A 25026-nucleotide genomic window follows, 5' to 3' on the forward strand; every position below is an offset into this window, starting at 1 on the left:
TTCCAGTTGGAGTTTATATGTTATCTGAACTTTCCAACCAGCCTAGCAGCATACTACCAGGTAGGTGTTCAGATGGAGCACTGATATATACTGTGGTGTAAAGTAACTAAGTGCACAAGTACTGTACAATTCTGACGTTTCTTGTACTTTCAGAAGCAAATATTATACTTTCTAATTCACTATGTGTACTTTAAAGCTTTTATTACATGTTCATTTGCAGATTCAGCTAATTAATAGAAATATAGAGCAACATATACATTATGTTATATTAAGCTACCCATTAGAATAAAGTATAAATAAAGCTGAAACTTTAATGATGAACTAATTAATCCATCAATAATATCCAGTAATATAATATATATTATTCTGAAATGGGCTATTCTGCATAATGAATACTTTTGGTACTTTTACTCAAGTCAGATTTTGAATGCATGACTTTTATTTGTAACAGAGTATATTGCTACTTTTACTTAAGAAAAAGATTTGCTGCTAAAATCTTAGGGCTCCAAGTCTGAGTGAAGCTGTTGCAGAGGAAGCTGCATACCAAACAGGTCTGGACACAAGCAGGGTGATGTGTCCTCCCAAAGTCTGGCATGCAGCGAGACGGGATAAAATCAAACAGAGATTGTATAATAATAATAATAATAATAATAATAATAATCTCTCTGTCTTTTAATACACTTTGGTCAAGCTCCTCTTAAATATATAGCTCAACATGTTGGGGCTTATGCTTCTTTGCTTTTATCCAAGAGTTAGATGAGAACATCTATAGGCTACCATTCTCACATCTGTGCAGTAGATCTAGCAGCCTGTTAGCATAGCTTAGCATACAGACTGGAAACAGGGCTCAACAGCTAGCTTGGCTCTGTCCAAAGGTAACGAAATCTGCCCACCAGTAGACAGTTAACAGGTGCTGTTAGCCATATGTTGTCCTCTTTGGACAGTCAGGTTAGCTGTTTCCCATCATTATGCTAGGCTAAGCTAACTGGCTGCTGGTTCTCTTCAAGAAAGTGAATAAATAAGTGTTTTTTCTGAAAATGTTAAATTATTCCTTTAAATCCACTATCAACTCTCTCTCAGCTCACAGTATGTCACACTACAGTATATTCATATGTATTATGTATGATAATATTTCCACTGTGGGAAAGATTAAAACAATATGAAAGACACTAATTTGCAGCTTTAGCAAAGCCGTTTTTAAGATTCCCGCAGATCAAGCTTCAGTTTAGCAGCTAATAACGACTAAATCAGCTCTTCTCGTCTGATCCCCCGTAAAGCCTCGCAGATAGGACCACTCACAGAGAGACAGCTTAGCACCTTCAAGTGAGCTTATCTGATTTCACACAATTGGATACTAGGTCAGTGTGGTATTAGATATCACTGGCCGATGTTTCTGATCTTGAAGCCAGTAAACATTACGTCCCATTCCTGGATCTCGGAGAAGAAGTGCGGAGTCATGATGTCAGCTGAATAGTTCAAATAGGGACAAAACTGTTGAGCAATGTGCGTGAACTCACAAGCCTAAAACTGCAACTCATGAAGAATGTTTGGATTGCATTATTTAGGTATTACATAATAGCTTGCACCTTAGTCACTTGATCTTGACATGTTTGCTATATATACTGCTAATAATGAAAAACTAGTACTAATCCCATTTTTCATTTACATAATCTATTTTGGCTGCTGCAAACATCAATCAAAAGGTTCATTTCACCTCTTTGGAGAAGTATTCGAGCATGTGCAGGAAGCAGAAGGACAATCTAGTAAATATTTGAGAAGGCTTTATGAAACACACTCCTTTATGACAGTCATGCGATGAGGAAGGTGCAGCATGGGTGCAGGAGATGAGGACAATAAACTACCAGGTGTCCAATCTGGTTGTATAAGAAAATATTTACATGGTGTTATTGTTTAACCATATTAATGATCTGTAATAATTATATGTAAGTAAGTATGTAATTCTATTTTATATGTAAAAGATAAGAGTTTAATAAAAAATGTCTCTGAATCTATAACTTTTTCCGTGTACCTTTGCTGCAACACAACTTTGAATAAAGAGGTCTGACAATCAGCCTCCCGAGGGGCTGGGGTTATGTTGTTCTGACGAGAATCACAATGCAAAAACGCAAAGGTAAACAAGGAGTGGCTGTTGCTTAGGAACAAGCGGAGGGAGAGGGATTGTAAAGCAGGCTATGTGGGACAAGAAAGACGGCGAAGGTGGGCCTCATTCAGCTCAGCAAAGGCCCGGCGTGTTTGCAAGGACGCATGTTGAAGACACAGCCCGATGAGCATAAACAGACGACTGAGTGGCTTTTCAAACTACTGCTGCCTGTGTAGTAAACTGCTCTTATTGGTTGAATCAAATAATTACATGGTTAAGCCTTTTTGATCAATCAAAGACGACGTGACTCACTGAGAAACTGGAAGATAAGGTTATTTTATAACCATCAGTACTGTTGCAAAGTTACAGGTTAGTTATGATGTCAGGAGCTTTTATGATGCGATGTGAACAGAACTGCACTAATGACTGAAATAATAGTTTTGGGAAAAACACTTTCACGCCGAATATTTGTCCACCAGCACATCTAAATGTTACTAATCAACATATTATATCTTGTTTGAGTAATCAGTAGAAATAGTACGGCATATAAATAACCCTCTGCAAAAAACCACAACGTTTTGACACCTTCTGGTTTTTGTATGAATTAACCAAACAAGATATAATGTGTTATTTTGTGAACTTTGGAGGTACTGGTGAGCAGGTTTGTTATCTTTGGACAGAGCTAGGCTAGCTGTTTCCCTGTTTCCAGTGTCTATGCTAAGCTAAACCTACCGCCTGTAGCTTTATTTTAAATGGACAAGAGTTGTCTCAATCTTGTTGTGATTGAGACAAATGTTTGTTGTGATGTGAATGTGTCAGCACTGAGAAACACTCGTGTCAGCCATTAAGCTTTCAATGGGTATTTGCTTGGTGATCATGAAGAAATTTAAATGTAATTTCTTTGCTCTGTGTGTTTGCACTGATGTATTTTTGGTGTTCATCTTTCAAACTGTGTGTTTCAGCCCCTTGTTTTTTCACACACCAGACCAACCGCATGTCATGACAAATCTTCACAAAAAGGGCACCTTCGTGTTTGTAAATGTCGCTCTTTTTGAGGCTTTTCAGATGAATTAAATGCCTGAGTTCTTGCCACAGTCCTTTCATGTCTGGTCATTGAGCAGTGAAATTTAAATATATGAAAGCAAAGCATCAAGGAAAAGGGGGAGAGGTTTCAAGACAAACATAAATAAATAAAATAAATAAATGAACTTTAACTCTGGCCACCATAAAAAGAAAACCTTTCCACTGAGACAGGAGTTCAGCAGATTATTTGAGTGCTAGAGTCATCATGGGCATGGTCAGTTTTCCATATAAAAGCCTGCTGCTGAGGCTTCAGACACAGACACCACTGCAGCTGGGTGTCTGGGACCAAAGCCTCCGAAAAACATGTGGGAAATCAATTTCCCTCTGTGCCTGGGTCAGAATGCGTCTTTGTACTAAGTGATACTGCATTAAAGCCAACATGATGTTTAAATTAGCACGAGGGAGTGTGAGGGAGTTGGCAACAGCTAACACGTATTTCACTGAGGATGTCAGTTTTATGATCAAATGCATCTCAAACATTTTTTTAGCCATGTTACCTCAAGCAGGGTGGAACATTTGGAAAGAAAAGATTGCAATGTGAATGTGTTTTCAGGCCATTGCATTGTATAGTATAGTGCTATCAGTTGATAGCAGTCAGCTAGTTGTATCATAATGCCGTATTTACAAATGATCTTACAGTTACAAATAACCGTGCTTTAGAGCAAGGCCAGAGCCAACAGAAAGCCGTAATGGAGCATTTTATGAGGGTCTGCATGCTGCTTTTATCAAGCACAAAATAAACGTGCACGTCGAACCTGCCTCCACCCACACAACCACTACGACAGATAAACTTAAATCAAGATACGATCACGATTTCCAAGTTAAAGCAGTTCACCAGAGACAAAATAGAGCATATTAATAAACTTTCAAGTTACATGAGCTACTGTTTGTCAGCAGGATTACAGAAAAACCAATGGACCGATTTTTATTAAACTTGGTGGGAGGGTGAAGCATGGCCCAAGGAAGAACCCGGATCAAAATCACAAGCGGATATCTAAATTATTTTTCACTTTTTGTTTAAATGGCGAGATAGGGTATTTTAGCCTTGGTGGATGTCTGCGCTCTCCGAGTACCCTTATAGTTTTTTCAGTATATCCAGCATGATCGATGGTGGAAGAAGTGCTAAGATCCTTTATTCAAGTAGAAGTATTATACCCACAAAGTAAAAATACTTCATTACAAGTATAAGTCCTGCATTCTAAAAAGTACTCATTAGGCAGCACAATAACATCATTATTGTTTTCGTATGTAAAATAGTAACTATAGCTGTAAAGGAGTGCAAAGTACAACATTCCCTCTGAAATGTAGTAGAAGCTAAACGTAGCATAATATGGAAATACACAAGTAAAGTAAAAGTACCTCAAAATTGTACTTAAGCACAGTAGCAGTAGTGTAGTAATGTACTTGGGGCTAGACTCTGTAAGTGAACCTTCCTTCAGCCATGTTCAGAGGAGACTCATGCTTTTACTAGCAGAGAATCTGTGCCCTGACCGGCATGGTACGTTGCATAACCAGGAGTGTTATCGAAAGGTGTGACCTGATATTCCACATATCCTCTCTCTGTCTCTCGCACACACACACACACACACACACACACACTCTCTCTCTCTTTCTTTCTCTCTGTGTCTGAAAACATGGCACTCTTGTCTTTCACCCATTCCTGCCAGGTGGGTGTTATGAGTCTCATATAAGTAGGGGGTGGGGGGCTCACGTCTTTCACAGTTTCTAGTGGATTTAAGGCTGTTTTAATGTGTTAATTGGACTTACATTTTTCAAAATACTCTCTATCAAAAGGTGTGTTAAACTTTTAGTTACGTGACACGGAGTGCATGCAAAGTCTTGCCACTTCACCGTACATCAACCACTACAGCCAAAAATAAAAATCTTTGAAATACCTAAGCCAACCATTAAGTATTTTGAATCATAAAGGGATTTGTAATCATTGAAAAGTCCAGCATTACTTCACATCCTTTATAGTTCTTGGGAACTAAATCTGAAAATAAATACACAACAGGGGGGGGGCGGGGGGGCATCACTGCTTATCTGACACAAATCAAGATTTTTAGGGTTGAAATTAAATCTGTCTGGACAAAGAAAGACAATTTGTGTTCAAAAGTGATGATCACAGCTTTGGTTTGTCATGTTCTTCAGAAAGGGCTGCCAGTCCCAGCATGCAGAGTCAGTTGAGACACTTGCAACACGGGGAGACAGTTGCTCAATCGATTTCATTTTATTTATCAAGGGAGGGTTTCCTGAGTGTACCTGCAACACGTCGACGCAGATACACAAGAGGCTTTGACCTGCTGAGTTCAGCACCTGGAGACACAGTATGTGCCTTGCTCAGTGGCACCTTGACAGTAGCCGTTAGGGCAGAGGAGAGTGTTACACATTAACTTTCCCCACCCAGTTCTTTCCAGCTGGTCACAGGAGTTCAAACCTCCCATCACAAGCCCACTTCTTAAACCTTTAGGCTTCCATCCACTCCAGAAAAAGAGAGTGCTATGGAAATTAAAATTGCATAGAAGAAATGGAGAAGCTGACATGGAAACATGATGCAAATCCATCCTTGAGCAAGAAACAGCCAAACAAACCATCAAAACCGAATAGGAGCTCTTCTTTCTCGTGTAAGATAATGACTGTGGGTAAACAAGACATGCATTTGTTTCACAATGAGTGCACTGGTTTTCTGCATCCCACTCAATACATGGGGGATAATAATAAGACTAATTTAAATATTTCATTAAAGATGATCATGAAATTCTGCTTTAAAACATTTGATCAGTTTTAACTTACTCCACTTGTTTTCTACGTTAAGATCAAACAGGGGGAGTTAAAGCTTGTTTATAATATTTAGCGTGGGCAAATGTATAATGGGCATTATATTTGCATTATAGCTGCCAAAAGATATGATATGCATATAACTAAAGATATACTTTTGATCCTTTTTGTGATTAAGAACATTTCTTACCGGGACACATGAAACTGAAGCGGACTTATTTATTCAGTTCAAGGCCAAAACAAAAGTTTGTAACTGACCATACAAAGTTGCCTCTGTGTTTATTCTATTCTATGCATGTGCCTGTAACATGATACTGAATAAATCCTCCATTTTTACATATCTCGGCATGCTGGGACTTTAGTAAACTTTAATAAACTCCACCCCACCTCCTCTCGTCATGCCCTTCTCTTGCAACGCCTCCGTCATCTTGCCCAAGTCTAATGATCTAATTACAGGCTAAGACTTGTTGACTTTGTAGTGAAAGAGGAGCCTACCTGACACTACTGTCCAGCCCTTCTCGCTGTCTCTTCATCAGCCTCCATGTCCTCTGAATGAGGCACACACAAAGCCTGCCTAAACGGCACCTACAGTACAAGTTCATCCTCTGAGGCAAAATGGCCTCATTTACAATCCAAATCAGGGTGGGCACAGAGTATGATGAAAAGGTTAGGTCAAATGCAAACTCATACCTGCTCAACACAACAGAGCTATTCACTCACTGGGTCATGTGCTGATGTCACAGCAGTTGTTAGATACAAACAGAGTACAAGGCCCATTGATCCAAATCTAATAATAGTTCAGCAACTGAGCCTAAAGTATACAGATATGTATTTGGTATCTCTGAAGTGTTCTCAGTTGCCTGTATTGGGACCAAACTGCAACTTACGTCAGACATTACAATAAAAAAATAAATGCTGAACCGATGAAACAATCACAAGTGTTGTTTTTTTAATAGGACAGTGCTCTGTGCAGCAGCATTTTAAGAAAGTTTCAATAGAAAGTGGGTGTGGAATCTAGAAGTTACTCAAACTATAGCCATGTTTATTCAATGATATATTTCACAGTGTCTTGTGTGGTCCAAAAAAAAGTGCAAAGTAGATTTCTGGTGAAACAGGAAGTGTGCTTTTTTATCTCTGCTGCACTGAGCAACTTTTAGAAATAGATTCTCAACAACATTAAGAAGAAGAATTTGAATGGCTGGCGTAGACTTTAGAGAAGGTCAACTAATATGGGCATAAAAGAGGAAGCAAACTTCCCTCTGAATTGAAACGAAGACCTTGCGGGCCTCACCTTTACAAGATGAGCAACATTCGGTTCAGATGAAGTGAAGATTTTGATGCATGAAGCACTGCATGACTAACTCCACGCACTAAACTGTGAAGAGCAACAACAGCAAAACCACAGCTGTTTCTGTGCCTACTGATGCAGCATTTTACATTTGAAATAAGGAGTGTATTACATGGTGGATAGCAATCACAGATCAAAATCAACATGATGTGTAATTACTGATTACTACACCATGAAAAATACATGTGGGCTTGGTCAAGGGGCTTGCAAAACAGTGTTCCCGCCCTTGCTTCAGCACACCATATAAGGCAACAATTCATAAAAGAAAAGCAACAATCAGACATATCAGCAAAAGATCATTCATATTAGTTCGTAAAATGACAAACCCAGAATATCAAACCTTTTACGTGACTTCACAGACTGAACCGCAGAAAGCGCTCACCAAGTTTGAGGAAACTCGTTTTATGCGTGCAACCAAATATAAAAAGCTCAATATACAAAACTACCGTAATCAGAGTACTCTTTTGCTGTTTCCTTGAACGAAATGTGATATAGCAGTAGGCTTGGAAGATATTAGTGGAAGAGCAGGTACTTAAATGTCAATTGAACTTGCATGGCTTGTTAAAGCTCCCTTCACAAAACATAAATATGTCAAATGTGCTAATAAAAATGTTATGATAAAGTCAAAAGGTACACATTATGGTGACCTAATTACCTAGCTGCCTGTCCACTGACAAATACAACTCCCAAATATACATACAGTCTATCCCTTTAATACAGAACATGTTGATTTAAACTTCTTAAACTTTAACATTCTCAGAAACCAATTCTAAGCCAATTGCTTCTACTAACAAAAACTAACAAAATAGGCAAAGTGTGAAGAAGAGGCGGAGAACTATTCATCACTAACCTCAAAGATTCAGGATTCGGGTGACAATGTCCATAATAGCAACCGAACAAGTGTCGATCACAGTAACCAATGAAAATCAAGAGAAAAACAGACAACAAAAGGCGAAAAGGGGAATAATCCAAGGTGCGTTTAGAGGGGGACGAAGCTGTCTAAAGGTATTGACCAGTGGCTGGCCTCACACCTCTTTCTCACAGCGACAAAACAAAACTAGAGAGGAGGGAGAAAAAAAAAAAAGACAATGGCTGCTGTTTGAAGCAGAAAAAGGAGAAGTGTAGTGAAGCAACTTGTCCTCTCCCTATGAGTCACGCAGCACTGCCACCATTGGTAGGGGAGCCCTGAGGCAGAGTGCTTTCACCTGGCCAATCAGCGACGAGTATCTGCCCTAAATGCAAATCCATTCAGGTGAGTTCTACGTGTGGCAGGGATTGGACGGTGCTGCAGAGGGGGAGGGGAGAGCACAGAGATCCAACCAGCGGGCCACACCTCAAACAGCAGGAAAGACGATAAACGGGTTTCTCCTACAGAGGCGGAGGAGTGCTGGAGGTGCAGGTAAACAGTTGCACAGGTATGCACTTACTTAGACTTTGACCATACAATATGGGCCAGGCAGGGTGATTAAAATCTGTATGGCAGCCCAGAAGTAAAGTTCACATCTCTTTCTGTCCCATTAAAACATTTACAATGAATTGTGAGTCTATTAGCCGTGTCAGTGAACCAGTTAAGCTGCTGACTTGTGGGGGAGTTGTTCTCGCTGTAGTAGAAAGCCCCATAAAACAACTTCTACCAGTGGGAGGTCCAAAGAGATGAAACTGTAAAGTCGATTGCGTTTAGGTATGAGCAAGTGCTTTACTTCAGAGGCCTGAAAAATCTCTTTTCCTCCGCCTACTCCTCCTCCTCTTCCAGATTCAGTGATCATGATCACGGGAAAGCGCCTGTTGTGAATTAGAGCTGCAGTGCAATCGTTAAATTAATTTGTCATGTAACAATGGCAGAAAATGCTGTTTTCAGCCTCTCATAGATGGAGGTATATCGTTAGTTGCAGCCCTACTAGTGAACAATCATTACATGCCATTTTAACTTAAGTCTCAAAGTGTCGCAGATCAGCTTCAGTAAGCGACCTTTTTACAGACACGCATCTTGTTAAGTTCAGTGTACACAGATATAACTGAGGTTTGATAACAATCTTTAACAGAAATGACACTCAGGCAGACAGGAAGTGCTGGTCTGTGGTCAGTCTTCACACTCTTGTGTATACATGTTTTCGGGTTTTCCACTGAAAAGCCACATGAAGTATATTCAACCGAATCAAAAGTCAATTATTTAAATAGAACCCTGGCTCAAATTGTGATTGTTGGGAAAGAACATAAACAAACACAGGACTTAGAGATTGATATTTAAGTAAAAAAAATGAACACATTAAAACACAATTGCATCTGCAGCAGGGTCTGTTTCACAGACGCCTAAATCCCTCTTTCAGTCTCCACCGAGTGCTCTCATCATCACATTAATTCTCCCTGGCCTCCATTCAACGTAGTTCAGCTCAGAGTAGAAAGCAGCTGTTTGCCTCAGAGCAAATTGATAGCCTTGCTATGGAGGGAAAGTTACACCAAACAAGCTCCATTTATCACCACTGGAAATACTGTCCACAACCCCAAAGCCTTAGAGGAAACTGTGAAACACTTCTTGTGATATAAACTCTTAAAATCCGGTACAACTATGTAAACATACAAAAACACACACACACACACACACACGCAAATATAATTCCTATGTTACTCCCCTTACATAAGCCTTGCAGATAATCTAAATCTGTGTACAAACACAAAAGAGTGTTAAAACAGTCAGTGAGGCCTAAAGGAGCGATGCATACATTTAGCACATTCCTGTTAATTTATGGGATGTAATGGATTAATCGTGTGCCAATGTGTTGCCACTATCTTGGTCTTTAGTTTATCCTTATTCATTGATATGTGATTTATAAATGCACACAGTTTATCTACTAGGAAAGGCGAAATATATTGAGGAAATGTTTGAGTGGTGCAGTACTGAGCTTTGACTGTATACGCTTTTAAATTCCTGAAGACCAAATTAGCATATTCTTTACAAAATTGGAAGAGAAAAGAAAACTGTAATGAGACTGCACTACATCCCAGTGATATCTTAATTGTGGGTAATCAGCTGTGTCAAAAAAAATATTTCCCAAACAGAAAGTCTCTGAAGAGGAGCAAAGAAATAGATGAGAGGGTTTGGCATCAAAAACACTTCATGGCTCTCCTTCAATAAATACCAAGGAACACATATATTCCCTCTATGTGCGCCAGTATCTTCTGAGCTGGCTTGTAGTTTTTGGTTAGAGGAACTACAGTAATGTGAATTCACTAAATATCCATACATGTCCTGTAAAAGGTCTCACTGAGCAAGACAGTGGGATAAACTAGAGCTGGGAGCAAGTCATTGTTTTGCAAAATCACAAAATAAGTTTCAAGTCTTTGCACTCAAGTCAAGTCTGACAAGTCCAAGGTCGAGTCCAATAAAATCACGAGTCGTTGGTGTTAAAGTCCGAGTTGCAAGTCTTTTTCTGCCAAAGCTAATGTCTGCTTAATATATTGAAATGGAAAGGATGGAGAGCACATTCAAACAACAGATTTCTGCATAACCCTCATTCATGAGGTCTGATTCTAAAACATCCAGTAAGTAGTAGCACTTAAAGGAATTAGTCTACTAGTAGTTGATCAACAGAACATTAATAGTTTTACACAGATTGGCAAGAGTGCAATATAAAAAATGTTGTCCATTTTATTCATATAGGCCAAAAAAACAAACATTTGGCTTTACATCAATCTATTGGACAGACACACGTTTGACTCTTGAGTCAGATTAGGAAAACCTCCAACAACTTCAGGTAAAGCCAGAAAGGAGGGGTCTTTCTTCCTTGATGGACTGACATGCAATGGATGTTGTCCAACACGTCTAACATGTTTAAGTTGATGCTAAAAAAAAAACCACTGAAACATTTAAATAAACGCTAAAAAGTTTGGACTTAAAAAGAGATAGAAGGAAAAAATGTACTTAGCTCTGCCAGACACACATCGTTTGGTTTACAGTGTTTGGAGAGGCACATTCACAGCCTCAACTCTAGACTAAACTGTAAAGCCTCATGAATGTGAATTATGCGTTATTGTGTGTTTTTATGGAAGGCTGCAAAACTGTTTGCACTTATTCTCTCTGAGGAATTTACAATCCTTCCAATTATCTTCTGTAATACTGAACGCAAACTCACCCAGATTTGCACAACAAATCACATACTCTGGGGGAAAAGCAATAAAAGTGAAGATGTTTAAATTGCGGGTGCTTCATGACATGTCAGTGGGATACAATTAAAATCAGCCCACAGTGTGAAAACACAAAAAACCTGCCTCACAGAGGTACATTTCGTTCTTGCTTTTTTTCTACAATAGTGGTGTACTACTACTAGGTCGTCCTCAGACGTGCCCTCCATCGGTTTTCTCACCCACTCTTAGCCCCCCCCCATACAAGTGCGTGTTGGTGACATGCTCATCCTTGTTGATGCCAAGTACCACACGCAGCATTCTCGTGTAGCACCCATCTAGGGATTTCTGCAGGATGGGCTTCAGGGTCGAGCATCCACTGCCATACAGGAGAACAGACTCCACTAATTCAAGCAAAACAAAGGAAAAAGCCTGTGATCAGTGAAGAGTCACGCGACCCTGCAGACACACTGAAAAGACACGCCTTTCCTTTGCAGACGAAGAGTGAAAAAACACTTCAATGGTTTGTGCTAGTTCTACATACAACCACCAACCAGAACTAGGCCTAAAAGGCCCCATGTCCCCCCCCCCCCCATTAAAGGGCAGAGCACAGCAATCCTGTGCACCACAGAAACTGCTGTGGTTAAGGCCTGTCAGGGAATTCAACCTGAACAAGGGACATTAGAGCACTAATTGTATGCTTTTAATCTTCTTGCTTGTTTATCCAAATGTCAATGTCATTTTGAGCTGATTGATTCACATTATAAATACTCAGATTATAACGTTAAAGCCAGTCAGAGTAAGCCAGATTTTTAAAATCATCCAACCGAAAAACCCAGTCAACACTTTTCCAATGAAAGTACCCAACGAACATGGCTATTGTTAGCGAACATGGCTATTGTTAGCGGTCATGGCTTTCAAGCTAGCAGCTTGTGGAAGACTCCGGTGATACGCAGTGCATGGCCAGAGTGCACGCAGGTACGTAGACAGAATTATTACAGCCACAGAAAGGGTTTACTGGATTCTTTTTTTTTTGTGAGAGCATATGATTTACTAATTGTTGGGATGTAAATATTGTTTCAACAAATATAACAAAAAAATATTCTAAAATACATTGCCCACCCTAATTTTAATATGACAGCATTATTCAGGTTACTACAGATATGTAATATAAGCTTGAATGCATATTTTATTGGTCAAAGTTTAGGAAATAGAGCTCTCAAAAACATTATGACCTTCTCCTCACTGGATTTCATATTTTTACTTTCAAACTTGATTTATATGACACTTTATCTAGGCCTGCCCTAGAACTACACTGCACTCAGAAAATCCAGATCACTCAAGTAAAGAGTTATTTTGAAGTAATGTGGATTCATAAAACCTGACAAACAAGTTGGAACAATCCTTGACAGGATGAGATATGGGAGCCTTTGGAGGACGCACAGAATTATTTGTGTAGCTTGGAGGTCATCTGATGACTGCTGTAGCCGCTCAAATACAGGCTGAGGCTGTGAGACGACAGCTTACCAGACAGAAGTGCAGCCCACAAGAGATGAAGGAGGTGAAGGAGAGGGCAGCGAACCCCACTGAGATGGACAAAGAATTATTGTGGGAGAAAACGCTCAAAAAACATGTGTCAGATGTGGATTGTGGGGAAAGATTGAAGGCAATCAAGGTATCACAGTTATTTTGGTTTTTAAAAAAGTGTGCCAGCTGGTTAAGGTCAAGATTTGTTGTTGCAACAATCTGCGTTTTTCTTTTTCAATAAGCTGACGCGCTATAAAAAACTTCATCATTCAAAGACAGCGACCATCCGAAGCTGAGTCAGGATCTAACTTTGATCCTAACTCAGCTTTCATGGTGCTGACTGAGTATGACTACAGTATGACATACATACCTAACAAAGAGCTGTGAAGGTGTAAAGACTGATCAGTGTGCAACAGTTCATCCAACTCTATGTGGGTGATTCAGTAGCGTGTCGGAGCACAGAACGATGCTCAGTCTTGTGACTGATAAAGATTCAAGATAATATTCGATGTTGAGAACCATGCAACCACATGCATATGACTTCTTAGAGATATACTTTTTACTAATGGTCCCAAACTCTCCTTGTGGGGCCACTTGAACACTGTAGTAGAGGGGTGCAGCTTGAGATTGTATTCCTTCAGAATGGGAGCTTGTGTCTGTACAGATAAGACAGTAAGTAGTCACATTAGACAAATAAATAATCAAATGTCCAGTGCTCTAGTGCTGTTTAAGTATTATTGGTCATAGCTAAAGTGTTTATGTTGACAATTAGCCTACTCTAAAATAAAAGACTTGGGAAAACTGGAAAGAAATTAATTAATTTGTTGACCTAATTTAAACCTCACATTTACACATCCAGCAGATACAAAGAAACATCAGAATTGATTTATAGTCAGGTCTCTGGTCCAAGTCCAAGATTTTCTCTGGCTTTGGTCAACAACAACTACTAATGTAAATATCTGCCTCTATATCGGCTAAATGCTGTACTTTGTTCACCAGCTAGTTGTCAACTGTGTCTGTCCGAAATTCTAAACATGTGGGGGGGGGGCTTATTCAATTGTTTCATGCATTATATCTGGTCCCCTCAACATTTCAACTGTATTCTCAAAATGTAAAAGTTTTAATAAAATCTTCTCCCTTATATCTGGCCCCAACACTCTTCCATGAGTAGCTGTTGAACAGATACACCGGTGCTAGCTGTTGGCATTGGGTCTACGGCTGATGAATCCACATGCATATATACCGACTGAAACTCTTTAATTATTAAATACAGAGACAACAATCCAGATCATCCACATCACACCTCTGTGGGCTGCAACAGCTACGTGCAGTCAGATAGTGACATAGAGCACTCATTGCTACGCCACGTCACTGAACCACATAACTGGTGTTCCTCATAAAGACATCTTATCATAAACAATCACTGAGGTTTTGAAAAGTCCATCTGCGCCACACCAGCAAATTCAGGACTAAGAGCATGCATGCTCCAGCAGCTTTTAACCTGAGAGCTCTAGTTTATCTCAAGCTCATTATTAATAAAATGCCATGGGGCCCTTAGAGCATATTGCTCTGTCACTCAGGGTCTAGATTATAATACCCATTGGCTGCATGCAGTTAAATAATTCAACAAGTCTGAGGACTCCCTGTCAATCTCAAATTAACCCAAAAGGAAAAAATAGCCAAAACATATACTGATAGTGAAGACAGACAACTGCCTCTCAGATGTGATTAGCTCACTGCCATTTTCTGTAAACTCTGTCTTCACTTATATTTGTCACACTTGTTGAAAGAGTTTGTTGAAAGTTAAATGAGGAAAGGTCCTTTGGTTTCTTCCTGCAAAGCTGACTCTTTGAATTCAAGCACCACTGGCTGAGCTGACTCATGAAAGGCCTCCGTGAACCACTCTCTGCTACCTCATTAGCTCCAAGAGACATGAAAAATTACAGGCTGAAATATCATTATGCGCCAAAGTTGCACGCTAAGCCAGTTTCTATTATTGTGAGGAGCTGCTTTGTGTGGTCGAATAACAGTAAGATAGAACATTACAACCCAAGCCATCACTCCTTAATGTAATTACACATACATCAGTGCTACAGCTTACTACACAGTGTGCTTACATGGACCTCAGTGGGCATCATAAAAATATATGTAATGTGGTTAACTTATCTCATGATGTCAACATGATGCCAGAGTGGACACGTACTATACTGAGTCATCATACAGTAGTTCTCCCTGCAGACAGTCATATATTAAGGCCTGAGGTTTTCCCTAGTATCTGGGGGGGGGGGGGGGGTCACAGCCTTTTCAGCTGAATATAAACTAAAATAATGTCTTATTTCAATGTTCGTTTGACACTCACTTTTTAGCCATGAATTAAATGAGAAGGTCGATGCCACTATTATATCTGTTAGCTCTATATGAAGCTACAGCCAGCAACCGGTTAGCTTAGCTTAGCTTAGCTTAGCATAAAGACTGGAAACAGCTAGCCTGGCTGTGTCCAAACGATAAAAACAAATCAGTTTATAAGTACCTATAAAGTGCACTAAATAAGGAGTTATATCTCATTTGTGTAATCTGTACAAGTAAAGTGATGACAATTTGTGGATTTGAGGATGTTGTTACCTTTGGAGAGGCTAGTTGTTTCCCCATTTCCAGTCTTTATAATAAGCTAAGCTAACTGACAGGTCGGAGTAGCTTCATATTTAGTGTACCTTCACATCTAACTTTCTGCAACAAAGGAAATAAGTGTATTTCCCAAAATGTCGAGCTATTCCTTTAAGTAAAACTGTAATGTTTTATTAGAATGTAGAGTGTATTCTCACTTGATTATCCCTACAAAGTCTTTATCATTGCCTCAATTCGTTATTTTATGATTACTGAATAACAAAATAAAAACAGAATAATTGAAGACAGTATTTATGTTTGTATAGCTTTTGTCCATTTATATTTCCTTATACCACAACTACAAACTTAAAACACAAAGTTAAGCTGTCCTCGTTCACATGCTAAAAATAGCTCAACTGTAACCCTGCATTACATCATGACAAGGCACAGATTCATGGAGAAACTCAGGCATGATGACTCGCCCAAAGTCACATGCTGGGAAGACAGGCCGCATGAGAGCAGAATGAGGTTACAGGTGGAATTTCCCTCGGCTCTCGTTTCTCTCTGACGTCAGGTCCATTGGCAGCGGTTTATGGCTGCTGCTACTGCCGCTTAGCAATCAAACATGTCCGACAAGGTGATATTCAGGTGTCAAAAGCCTGGGGTGGTGAAACAGCAGTGTACAATTAAGGAACTTTGCAAACAGCAGTTCCCCTGCAAACCCTGAACACAAAACAGGCCAACATGGGGTATTTCTTCTCCACGTAAAAAAAGGGAAGTTCAACAGTTTTATTTCTCTTTTCATAAGTCGGTTCCTGCATTTCTGCAAGTCATTTGAGGTGTCAGCCATCTCACATGATTGTTTGTTTAGTCAAAGCATATGAACATTGCCATCTTGTGGTAATTTGTAAGGCACCAAATTACACTAAATTAAACCGAAGAAAGTGTCACTTCATAAAGATGGTGGCCTCAGAAAGAGTTTCACTCTCTTTTTAAACTTGCAGGAGTTAGCAAGCATGTAAACTGTATTTGTAGGTGCAAGTGTGGACATTTAATATTAAATCTCTGGGTTAAATAATGTCATATTAGCTCAAGGATACTCAAATATTTCTGAACACTGTTGCAGGAGGGTAAACCTGTTTTTACCACACATTGCAGCTTGCGAAAGATTCCCTGTCTCTTGCAAGGCCACTCTGAAAGCTTTTGTGAAACCGGAGTGCTGCTTTCTAAATAGGATAAAAGCTCAGATACTGTTTTTGTGTAGCCAAATCAATATCCAGCATCCCATTAGGGCAGGCGGGTACGTCTTGGGCAAGAAGAAGAAGAAGAAGAAGTGTCTAATGTCTGAGGAGCTGCTCGTCACTGAAAAGAGAACAGCACAGGACAGCTCTCCATTATTGCCTGCTGATGGTGACATCACTGTCACAGGATAAAAAGGTTACCGGGAACTGCTTTGGCCTCAACCACACAGTCGTCTGTCTGCAGTGTGCACAAACACACACGCCTGTATCACTCACAGCCTGTGCAGCATGAAAGCTATCAAAGCATAGAGGAGAGAGGAGAGAGGAAAAGAGAGGCTGAATGTGTGGGCAGAAGCATGGCAAGATGTGTCTAAAACAAGGGTACATGCTCGGAACAAACAAGATGACTCCACACTGGAGTATATTTGGAAAGTCTTGCTCTGGATAATTGCTTTCAGTGGATTGAAGTTTCCAATTACCCACAAGTCTGCCAGTGTTCCCACCATAGGAAGATTGTAGGGGAGGGGAGAGAGGGGAGAGAGGGGCTGGTGGGTCCAGCTGGTCCTGTCTCTAGTGGGGACTGACAAGCTTGGAGCTCGTAACTCTTCCCCTCCCTCTGCGTCACAGCCGCCTACTCTGAAGGGAGCAACTGCAGTGGACCAATGAGAATGTGTTTGTCTGTCCCATGGTACAAGCATCTTAACTGAAAAATGTAAACATCTGGCAAACATTTAGACTTGCCACAGAATAGGGTTGATCAACTATACTACAAAAAACACTTTTTTGTCAGACATTGCAGACATATATTTGTAGAAATTGGGAAAAGCAGCATTTCTATTTGCACTCTGAGGAAGCCCAATGAGTATTTGAGACTCACTCTTCAAATCTACTCTCTCCCTTTTTAGTGAATATTCAGTCTGAGGCTTCTTCAGTGGAATGAGTGACACACGGTGGAGTCAGATTATCTATGGCTGCTATAATAAATATCTGGAAATAGTTCAAAATGGCCATCACAATTTTCCCAGAGCCTATTATATGCAACAAACAGTACAAAACTAAAAGATAATCAGTTTACTATAATTGAAGACTGCGGGAAAAAAACAAAACCTATTTAGAACATTCCACATTTTAGAAACTGGGACTAGTCAAGTTTCATCATCTGTCGATCGACTAATGGATTAATGATTTAACATTCCAGCTCTAATACCAGTTAACTCTACTCAGAGGCAGAATAGAAGACACAATGAGTGCTCTCTTTTCATATTAACCATTAGCATTACAACTCTCAACACAAATAAGTATATATTTTTTTAAACTGCACTGACATTCGGCACAAATGGATGACTATTACAGTTGTAGCTGTGGCATTGTCAAGACTGAGGGGGCATCTCTGAAGCACATAATTGTCAAGATTGTCAGCACACACACACACACATCAGTGAGGTCACATGCTGGCTGACTGACACAAAGGGGAGTCACAGAAATCTATGCAGTAGTAGGCTGCAGGTCATTTATCTAGAGGCTAAACTAACATCATATGAGTTCAGTCATGCTTCTTGTAGTGTGATGACTTTCTGAGTACTGAGAGTAGGTCTGTGCAATAAAAGTGATATACAACAGCCATTATCTGCTAAAAGTCTTGATTATTTCACATGAAAAGCACCAATGAGAGGAAACTAAACTCGACAGGGAACTCACATTATATACAGATATATTGTCAAGTTACAAGAAAGCAAGTAATAAGTACAACACATGATTGGCTGTTGACTCACCCTGGTAGAAGTTGTCATCAGCACAGCATATCCCCTGGCTTTATACAGGCAGTTAGTGGCTGTCCTCATGAAAACACGGCGACGTTAGAAACACATTATTATCCCTGGTGGTGCGAGATGGAGACAAACTGTGCTATAGCTCCATCATCGTAGAGTCACCGGTCAGCTTTACCCTCCTGCTGCTTTCGTGGGCTTCCCGACACAAGGTTGCAGTTTTCTCCGACAGACAGGGGCTGACTGATGCGTGGGGAATTCCTAGCAGTCACATTTTCCTGGGAAATGATTGGCCCGGTACCAAAGTTTGGCTGTAGCCTGGTAGTAGTAAGACCAGAGGAATCACTGGATGTTCACAATAGAGCAATAAGCGTCGAGGAACGAAAAAAAGTTGTTTATTGTCATGCTAAAAAGTAATAAAATTAGCAATAAATACTTCATTCTTAATCGATATTTAGCCTACGTGTAATCCAACGTCAAGGAATAGCTATTCATTTTTGCACTGTAATTTAGTTAAACGTTAAACAAACTGGTATCTAAGCGACGGTTCGGCTAAAGTTAATGTTTAGTAAACGCGTTCAAGTGTCACTTTACAGACACTTTTGTCAATAGTTCAATACGATTTAGTCAAATTAAGTAACAATGTCGGTTGTTGGCTACAAGCTAGCGTTGGAGTTTTGAGTCGCGTTTGTTTTCCTGTATTACGATAAGTGTAAGCACAGGAAGATATAAAGGGAATTGGGCATCTTCCGGGAAGGTCCAAGCCCTTGTGAGATGAGAGCAATTGAGGATAAACGCCTTAACGGGCGGGGTTTACAGTTGGTTCCCTGGAAATGATGCACGTCTTTTGTGATATCAAGTGACAACAGCTTAAGCACTCACAAATATGATATGATGCCAAAACTAGATAAAAGTGTTATGTGGTGGGGTTGAAGACACATTACCCGGCAGTGTTTAGGGAATTAGACAAAAAATATCAGTTCCCATACCGGGAGTCGAACCCGGGCCGCCTGGGTGAAAACCAGGAATCCTAACCGCTAGACCATATGGGAAAGTCGTTAGTGGATGCGGAAGGAATCCATTATGAAGCTTCCATAGTATTCTGTCTACTTATTATAACACTTTAGTTATAGTTTGGTAAAAACACAAACATTTAATAATATTCTGAATACTACTTGCTAAGGGATTTTTCATACTCAAAACATTGATTTTGAAACATTCTTTTTTTTTTATATTTGCAAGGCAGTTATATAGAGCAAACATGAGGAAATGGCTCAATCAAAATAGTAAACACTGCAATTTTTAGGAGCTGAGGTTGAACTTCCAAAATTCAAGAAACACACCCTTGCAAAAATGTACGCTATATGCATAAACACAGCCACAATGATCGGAAATCTAAAAAATACCAAAAATGTCCCAAGTGAGGCACAAGGGTTATACTTACACTAGCTACCATCTAGTGGTCTTTCACTGTTACTGTAATTTAAACACAGGATGTGAGCTATAAATACTTTGTGTTAGTAACAGTCACTGTTTAAACCCAAAGTAGTTCAATACAATGACAAATGACAAAGGAAGAAAAAGGGAAGAATAACACCTTAATAGCATACACATCTTTACCGTGTTCCCAACAAACTATATGTGGGTGCTAAACATATGACGTAATTTGCTGTGGAATTATACAGGTAGGGAGACGGGGTTCTCTCAACTATATAAAAAGGCTCTAGCTATATTTAAACAAGCTAAAACTGGTTCATACAAGTATACAGAAATACTTGGGACTATCACGTTCAGTGATGCTGTTATGTTATGTTTATGAGTCTATACAGCTCACAAGTTTAGAGCCAGTCGATGTGAAAGTCCCCTTTCTAGTGTCAGTGGTATCGCCCTTAGACTAGCAGAGGCAGCCAAATATTTGACAAACTAGCAATCGTTGGCTAGCGAGCTAGGAGTAAAAATAATACACCGATTAAAACAAGAACATTTCCCCACACTTGAGGCGCTCACGTTTATGCCAAGGACTTAGGTTTCCGTGTAAACAGGATGTCAACTCCAGCAAGACGACGTTTAATGAGAGATTTTAAACGGTAAGCGAAAAGAAAACAACAGAGAAGTAGCTATAGCTATCGTTAGCAACCTAAGGCTAGCATGTTAGCGTTGGCCTGAACGGCATTCTGAACTACCACACATACAACATAATACAATCAGACACACAAACGGATTATAACCTGTGTCTTCCTTGAGGTTACCTGTCGCTTATTTCGGGTAGTGTAGTGACTGGTAAGACATTGACAGGTAACGATAATTGTTAACGTTACTGGTAATCAGCGTTGGCAAAGCATCCAGGAGTAGTAACGTTGATGTTGTGTAACTTATGGTCACTGCTTGCTGTCGTAGATATAGATGTCGTACTACTGCGATTGTTTATTCTATGTAACATAATCACTTCTCCCCGAACCCTCCCTGAAAACTGTTAATGTCTCTCTTCATATATGAGATCTCAGTGGGATTTATTCGTAACTGATTATTGGGGATACAGTTCAAGTCATTGGCCAGATGGCCCTTCACGTTTGGGTAGATTCACTGTGCAAACACACAATGATCAAGGGGAGCTCCTATTCCCGGGCCCTGATAGATCACTATCTAAACCGCAGGATAACAAACCATCTGCCATGCAGTCACCAAAAACCTGCAGACACTCAGCACAGTCCGCTATGACAATGGGACATGGTGTCTTATCCCTGATCGCTACAGCATGTTGCAACGAAACAATACTGATGGTCTCAGAGTCCAAGACTTAATCCTGGTTGGCACACTGTCTAAATCAATTACTACAGTATGTTTCACAAATACTGGTCACAACGTGACTTAATGGAGTAAACTTTAACAAACATTCAATAGGAATGTGGTTGCAATGGCCAAGCAGATCATAATAATAATAACATTATTAAAATAGCACTTTGCTCAAACAAAGTGCTGTACATACATAAAGCGGAGCCAGAAGACAAAGGGGGAAAGAGACACAGTATTAGGTAGCAATATAAAGTGTTTCTGGGTAAATGTAAAAACAATAAAATGAATAAAAAGTGAAAATAATAAAATGGATCGGAATCAAGATTCATACAAGTCTGTTTTGAAAAGTGACTTGAAATGGAGCACCGATTTAGCACGCCCAATCTTTAAAGGCGTTTTTAATTGTCACTCAGGTAGGGCAGTACAGTAAAGACAACCCTAATGTACCACTTTACAATATTACTACAGTATGATTTATTATATTACAAAAATAAACATTCCAGATGAATAATTTGCATTATAATCATGTTTTTTCTGTTGATAAACCACCCAGCTGTAATACTGGTTGAGTGTTTGCCATTGGGAAATCTGCAAACTCTTAACGCTCCTTCAATTTACAATTGCCCACCCAAGTGTAGATATACAACTTTGCGCCTGTACTCCTGTTTTCATATTCAACAGAGCCTTGCTGTTTGCTGATTTGTACATTAGAGTCTTCACTCCCACTTTTAAATATTATGAATGTATGCCCCGTTGACCACTATGAGGGGCATAATACTGAATGTCTAGTTGTAATTACTTTGACTTTCATGTGTTGTGCTCTGTCTAATATTACCTGTAATTTGTGTACCAATGCTTTTATCTATTAGGCTGCAAGAAGATCCTCCAGCTGGAGTTAGTGGGGCCCCATCAGAAAACAATATCATGGTGTGGAACGCTGTCATTTTTGGGTACGTTTAGTTGAAAACTATGACAGACTTTTTTTGTAATCAGTTGTTATGTAGAAGTAGTCACTGCTTGTTTTTGGACATTAAAAATAAGTGAGTTTATGGTTGTGTGAGTATTTCCAACTATCTTTTTGTAAGTGATGATTTACCACCTGTTTTATTACCTCTCTTTTAGACCGGAGGGAACACCTTTTGAAGACGGTAAGTCCTCATTAAAGCTCTTTACATGTATATAATTTGTCTTTCCAACTAGGGCTGTCATGATGTGAGATTTTCACTACACAATTATAGTGGCCATAATAATTCACGATAATAATATTATCAATATATAGAATTCAAATAATAATAATAATGTCAGTGAAGTTGATCTTTAACATTGTTTTTTGTTTATTGTAAGTAATTACACTCATTTGTGTGGCGGTCGTTGGGGCACGGAGACAAAGCGAGAACGGAAATAATCGGAACTGATTGAAGTTACACTGGATTATTTACACGATATTATCATATACGTTTCATTAACATGATATCAATATTTCATTTTTCAAATATTACGGTTATCGTCAATATTGTGACACCCTTATTTCCAACCCTGCTATGACAATAATCCAGTAAATATTCCTGATGACTCTTAAGCGTTGGATTTTGGAAATTCGATAATATCGATATGCTTAAGAGTCAATCTTAAATGGTACCCTGGAACGTTTATGTGGCGAGTTCGTTTAGCCAGTAAACTACTAATAAGGTCTACTTGGGTAAGATGGAGTATTTTTAAGAAGTTTAGATGTTTTGAACAATAACCAACTGCACTGGACTTTGTCAAATTGTCCTAATCAACCAAGAATGGCACTAGTTGTCCAAAAGGCCAACCTTTGACTTGGGAGTTATCTACCTCTTCTTCAGCATACAGTATGTGGACCATTAAAATAACTATTTTAAATAGTTTTTTGGGAGGTTTTCCTGTTTCTCAATTCATACTATTCCATTACTTCTTACTTGCAGGAACCTTCAAGCTTACCATTGAATTCACAGAGGAATATCCAAATAAACCTCCAACAGTGCGATTTGTCTCCAAAATGTTTCATCCAAATGGTATGTACTTAATATATTACACTAACAATTTCAATTTCAGTAATTAAAAGTTGTTACATTTCTCCTTTTATTTATTCCAGAAAAGCTTTATATTCTGTATGCTCTTTTGCAGTGTATGCAGATGGAAGCATATGCTTAGATATACTTCAGAATCGTTGGAGTCCAACGTATGATGTCTCTTCAATCTTAACTTCAATACAGGTAATCTAACATTCCTTTATGCCAGGGCCAAACGTTTTTGATTGTGGGCCATATATAGAAAGATATAAGGAGTCACGGGCCAAACAATAGTAAATGCGTCGTTTTCAACCAGTTACACTGTAAGAAATGTACTGATTCTAGACTGTTTCTAATTTACCATAGAAAATAATTTATCATATAATAATAATAACTACGCAACACAATTTAACAGATTAATTAATTGTGTGACCCACATATACCAAAAAGTATTTCTGTATCTTCTGCTCTTAAATTTAATTTAAATAAATCCAATACTTAATAGAGTGCATGGCCCACTTACAATATTATTTTTAAATAAGTAAAGTTTGGTTTCTGTTCATGGGCCACTTAAAAGATTGTGTTGCAAATTTAAATATAAGATGTTATGTATGTATGTTTAATATTAAGATGTAACAAACGGAACAGGCAGAAATGGTAAAATAGTTTTTTTGTGCCAAGAAGTTAAGACAGGTGTAGATTTCACAAAAGTTTGTCGACATCTAGTGTTAAAACTAGGATGTGCTGCGTACATAAAGCAGTATTTATAAAAAATGATATGCGCAGATCACCATGAGCCATTTACAGACAGCAGGCCGCAGTTTGGCCATATCCATAATATTTTTATAATATATATGCAAGCAATTCATACATGTGATGACTGTCTGTTATGTCATTAAGCTTAATTTGAAACCTAACTCACTGACATTCATTGTTGTATATTTAAAGTCTTTACTGGATGAGCCAAACCCAAACAGTCCAGCCAACAGCCAAGCAGCCCAGCTGTACCAGGAAAACAAGCGGGAGTACGAGAAGAGAGTTTCTGCTATTGTTGAACAGAGTTGGCGTGACTGTTGACCCCTGCTATCGTTTGAGTATGAACAGAGTCCGGCCCAGAATCAAGAAACCACAGATCAAGTAAACAACTGATCTCACAGAAATAAAATAACACATCTTAAAATACTTCTCAGTATATTTGTCACATACCTGTTGCTAAGTTTGTATGCTGTTGTGTTGTGGCATTCACTCCTAGCCGATTGCTATTGTTGGGCAATAGCGTATGTTTGTTAAAGGTTAATGTACCTCGTTATATCTGGGTTACTTGCTACATGCCCCAACTCTTTTCTTTAAAAAAAAAAAAAAAAAAAAGGCAATAGCCAAACTCTCAGTTGTCACTTTTCTACCCGTTTATTTATACATGAAGTAAACTGGTTGGATGACAGTTAATTAGATGTGCTTGCCGTGTGGTTTGCTGTGTAGATACAGTTTATATTTACAAAAAACAAAGCCGTTCATGAGTGTTTCTCTGTCTGTTTCAGTGGCCTCACTCCTTTTAGTCTTTTTAAAGCCTTTCAGAGGGATAGAAAATTAACCTGGCATGGAAATCCATCCCTCTAACAAGTTGTCAACTCAG

The 25026-nt window shown here is 39.2% G+C and overlaps 2 protein-coding genes and 1 non-coding gene across 6 annotated transcripts in view; 1 reads left to right on the plus strand and 2 right to left on the minus strand.

Moving 5' to 3' along the window:
- The window catches only part of elf1 (E74-like ETS transcription factor 1), a 40510-nt gene extending 19566 nt beyond the window's left edge, over positions 1–20944 (minus strand). For 2 of the 4 annotated variants that reach the window (XM_029442380.1, XM_029442377.1), the window contains exon 1: positions 18574–19353. The gene's annotated coding sequence lies outside the window, so the exon portion shown is untranslated. Of the gene's footprint in view, positions 1–8160; positions 8333–18573; positions 19354–20816 lie in introns of those variants that run through there. The other 2 variants (XM_029442378.1, XM_029442379.1) reach the window with 2 other exon arrangements.
- trnae-uuc (transfer RNA glutamic acid (anticodon UUC)) lies at positions 19548–19619 on the minus strand. The gene has a single exon. It is a non-coding gene; the product is annotated as a tRNA-Glu (tRNA).
- On the plus strand, positions 20457–24762 carry LOC115015161 (ubiquitin-conjugating enzyme E2 A). Its single transcript, XM_029442383.1, has 6 exons — positions 20457–20654; positions 22230–22310; positions 22483–22508; positions 23307–23396; positions 23509–23597; positions 24342–24762. The coding sequence occupies exons 1-6, from the start codon at positions 20611–20613 to the stop codon at positions 24468–24470; spliced, it is 459 nt and encodes a 152-aa protein (XP_029298243.1). The 5' UTR covers positions 20457–20610; the 3' UTR covers positions 24471–24762.
- The last annotated feature ends 264 nt before the right edge of the window (positions 24763–25026 follow it).

Source organism: Cottoperca gobio, chromosome 10, assembly GCF_900634415.1.
Source record: "Cottoperca gobio chromosome 10, fCotGob3.1, whole genome shotgun sequence".
NCBI lineage: Eukaryota > Metazoa > Chordata > Actinopteri > Perciformes > Bovichtidae > Cottoperca > Cottoperca gobio.